Source organism: Benincasa hispida, chromosome 3, assembly GCF_027475165.1.
Source record: "Benincasa hispida cultivar pf3 chromosome 3, pf3_genome.v1.1, whole genome shotgun sequence".
In the NCBI taxonomy this organism is placed as follows: domain Eukaryota; kingdom Viridiplantae; phylum Streptophyta; class Magnoliopsida; order Cucurbitales; family Cucurbitaceae; genus Benincasa; species Benincasa hispida.
In genome coordinates this window covers 70,328,347-70,332,496 of record NC_143480.1, presented here as the reverse complement: position 1 = coordinate 70,332,496, position 4,150 = coordinate 70,328,347, and the positions used below count along the sequence as shown (strand labels likewise).

The window sequence follows — 4,150 nt, the reverse complement described above, 5'->3', positions numbered from 1 at the left end:
AAAATACACTTAACTAATTAACTTACCGAAAGTCTATCTATTATCTCCCTCTTTACCTCTCTAGAGACATTGACTAGACCTTCGATCTCTTAAATTTATCCAACTACGATCCATAACAAGTACAAAGTGAAGTACCTAGACTAGAAATCAAAGTGTTAGAATTTAAGTCTTAGGTACATATATTACAAATAGGCAATTAAATTACTAATCAAAGTTAGATAGATCTTATTAGTGTCAATATCATATTAAGTGGAAAATAACACGTATGATTGAAAATACACCCTTACATTTTCTTACATAACTACCTAACAGATATGACATTTCTGAAAAAAAAAGTAAAACCACCAAATTCCTTCTTCTCTCACATTTTGGATTTCTCTCCATGGTTGTCCTATGCTACTCTTCAATAGAGCTTTCTCCAATGTCTAATTTGTTGGAATGCCTTGAATTTGTTTGTTGGCGCTTCGAAAAACCAAGTATGAGGATCTCACTTCCAATATAGTTTAGAGAACTTAGTCTAGTAATCTTGATTAAACTACAATAATTGTCAAGAGAGATGTTCTTACCTTAATTATAACCTTACAAATTAACTCAAACACCAGACTAGCTAGCCTTGAACTACAGGGAGAACATTAAGAAAGTGTAATTTTTGTCCATAAGAATTTACAAGGAAACAAAGAAATTTAAAGAAGATCTATTAACAAAGATGAACATTTGTGATATGGTGTGTTAGAAACAAGTCGCTCTAACATATTTTTAAAAAATGAATGAAGAAATTTAAAGAAGATATATTAACAAAGATGAACATTTGTGATATGGTGTTAGAAACAAGGTGCTCTAACATATTTGTAAAAAAAGAAAGAAAAATTGTAGGCCCTTGACCATTATAAAAAATGAATATTTGTGACATATGATGTTTGAAACAAGTCACTCGACATTATTTTTTCAAAAACTAATGAAACATTGCAGGCCTTTGAAAAAAAAGAATATTTGTGACATTTTCTAACAATAAAAAAAGAATTTTGTGTCATATGATGTTAGAAACAAGTCACTCCACATTATTTTTTAAAAAAAGAATGAAACTTTGCCGACCTTTGTTACAAAAAAATGAATATTTGTGACATATATGGTGTTAGAAACAAGTCATTTTTGGAAAAGAAAAAAAATGAAATTTTGCAGGCCTTTGACCATTACAAAAATGTATTTTTTGTGTCATACAGTGTTAGAAAGCCACTCTAGATTAATTTATGGAAAAGACAAAACCTTGTTGACCATGACACAAATGAATATCTATGACATATGAAGTTAGAAATGAGCCATCAGATATTATCTTTTAAAAAATACTGATATTTTATCGAAAAAAATTCTAGTATTATAGTAGTATAGAAAATTTTATCAAAAAAAATTCTAGTACTATAGTAGTATAGAAATTTTTTTATACTATCTTCTTATTGTCACAAAAGTTGATTTGTCAAATTATGCGAAGATCTACAAAATAAATGAATAATAAATTAATTATTATTTAACAACCTATCAAATTATGAAAAAGAATAGTAGATATTGTATTAGAAAATTTTCCAGCCGTTACCAATATCCCACTAAATACAACAAACAAAAGAACAAGTTAGAAACAATCACAATAAACAATACTACTCGCCGGCTAAACAAGTTTTCAAATACAAAATGATGCAATCACAAGCATCAAAGTCGTCTTCTTTGAAGCACATCTTCCCATGTAAAACTATATTGAACTCATCGAGCTTCATTTGAGTTCATCAATGGCGGATCTCGGAAGCTACATAATTCTCTTCCTTATATGGTTATTTTCCAGCTTTACAATTCGCTTAATCTTTGCCAAAAACAAACATAACTCTCGTCTTCCTCCAAGCCCTTTTGCTCTCCCCATCATTGGCCATCTCCATCTCCTCGGTCCTTCGCCCCACAAAGCTTTCCACAAGCTCTCGACCCGCCATGGAGCCTTAATGTACCTCCGTTTAGGATCGGTCCCTTGCGTCGTAGTTTCGTCGCCCGAAACAGCAAAAAAAATCCTCAAAACACATGAATCTTCCTTCTCCAACAGACCCCATTTGGCTGTAGTCGACTATCTGACCTATGGCTCAGCTGATTTCTCCTTTGCTCCCTATGGTCCCTATTGGAAGTTCATGAAGAAGCTTTGCATGTCAGAGCTCCTCGGCGGCAAGACGCTCGACAGCCTCCGCCCCATGAGAGAGGACGAGATGCGACGGTTTCTACGGTTGCTGCATTCGAAGGCGGCAGAGGAGAAAGAAGTTGATGTTAGTGGAGAGTTAATGAGGCTGAGCAACAATGTGATATCTAGAATGATATTGGGGAAAAGATGTGCTGAGGAAGAAGAAGAGGCTGAGGGGATAAGGAAATTAGTAAAGGATATAGCTATACTTACAGGGACTTTTAATGTTTCAGATTATATTTGGTTTTGCAAGAATCTGGACTTGCAAAGGCTTGGGAAGAGGCTTAGGGAAGTTCATGAGAGGTTTGATGAGATGATGGAAAGAATGATAAAGGAACATGAAGAGAATAGTGGTGATGGGAAAGTGAAGGATTTGCTTGATATTTTGCTTCTTAAGTTTGGAGATCAAAACTCAGAGGTCAAGTTGACTAGAGAGAACATTAAGGCCTTCGTTCTGGTAAATCTATATTATTCATATCCTTAGTCCTTACAATGAACAAAAAAAAAAAATAAATAAATAAAGACTTGGATAGAGTGTGGGCTGCACCTATCTATCATACAACATCTGAAAAAAAAATTCTAAAAAAAGATTATTTTTATATTTTTATACTATTTATAAAAAAGGGCTACATGGGTTGCACTTAATCGTTGCCCTAATATAATCCTTTTGAGGCGTTTAGGCCCTCAACTTGAGAGGTTGGTGGAATGGAGTATTATAGCTCACTTCATGTTTGGAGCTCCAATTATAATAGTTGGTATTTCCAACTATTATAACCTATAATTGATTACGATATTACTAGCTCAAATCCCTTTTTGCTACATTGTTTACTATTTTTAAAGTATTTACTATTTCTTACTCATCTATCATTTCCCTCTTTATTACAATATTTACTATTTTTTACTCACACCAAAATAATCTACACCCCACCCCAAAACACCCTATTTTTAACTTATAATAAAATAAGAAGTCCTTCCAAAAAGATTTGTGATTGTTAGTTTGAATAATCTTGCAGGACATATTTGCAGCAGGGACAGACACATCAGCAATAACAATAGAATGGGCATTGGCAGAGCTGATAAACCATCCAAACATAATGGAGAAAGCAAGAGAAGAAGTTCATAGAGTTGTAGGAAAGAACAAAATCATTGAGGAATCAGACATTGCCAATCTTCCCTATCTCCAAGCAATAGTAAAAGAGACATTAAGGCTTCATTCAAGCCCATTGATAGTGAGGGAATCAACTGAGAGTTGCATAATAAATGGTTATGAGATTGCACCAAAAACTCAAGTTTATGTGAATGTTTGGGCAATTGGGAGAGACCCAAATCATTGGGAAAACCCTCTTGAGTTCGAACCAGAAAGGTTTATGGACAAAGAAGGAAGTGTGAGTAGTGGTGATTTGAGAGGGCAGAATTTTCAGTTGTTGCCATTTGGGAGTGGGAGAAGAAGTTGTCCAGGAACAACTCTTGCTTTGTTAGTGGTTCAAACAACTTTGGGTTGTATGGTTCAATGCTTTGATTGGAAGGTTAATGAAGGAAGAGATGGGAAAGTTGATATGGAAGAAGGGCATGGTCTTACACTTCCTAGGGCACACCCTTTGGTTTGTGTTCCAAAGCCTTGTCTAACTCCATTTCCACCACTTTGATTAAAGCCATATTATCGAAATTCAAAAGTGTGTTGTAGAGAGAGAGATTATTAGAATAAATATATTTTACTATAGGATTTTGTATTTCTCAAATATTTGTATTTGGTTAGTTAGTTTCTCATTTTCAACCACTATATCTTTTGGTTTTCGTATTTTTATAAGATAATAGAATGCACGGTTATCTCACATGGTATCATAGCACAGAAAAATTCTTCTGCTCATTTTTTTTTCTAATATATATAACATAGGTAACTTCATAGATTAAAAAAAACAATGAGTTTGTATCGGATAACTT

General features: G+C 33.7%; 1 protein-coding gene across 1 annotated transcript; it reads left to right on the top strand.

Moving 5' to 3' along the window:
• Positions 1-1,663: 1,663 nt before the first annotated feature.
• LOC120073659 (cytochrome P450 93A2-like) lies at positions 1,664-3,927 on the top strand. Its single transcript, XM_039026463.2, has 2 exons — positions 1,664-2,666; positions 3,223-3,927. The coding sequence occupies exons 1-2, from the start codon at positions 1,779-1,781 to the stop codon at positions 3,853-3,855; spliced, it is 1,521 nt and encodes a 506-aa protein (XP_038882391.2). The 5' UTR covers positions 1,664-1,778; the 3' UTR covers positions 3,856-3,927.
• Positions 3,928-4,150: the final 223 nt, after the last annotated feature.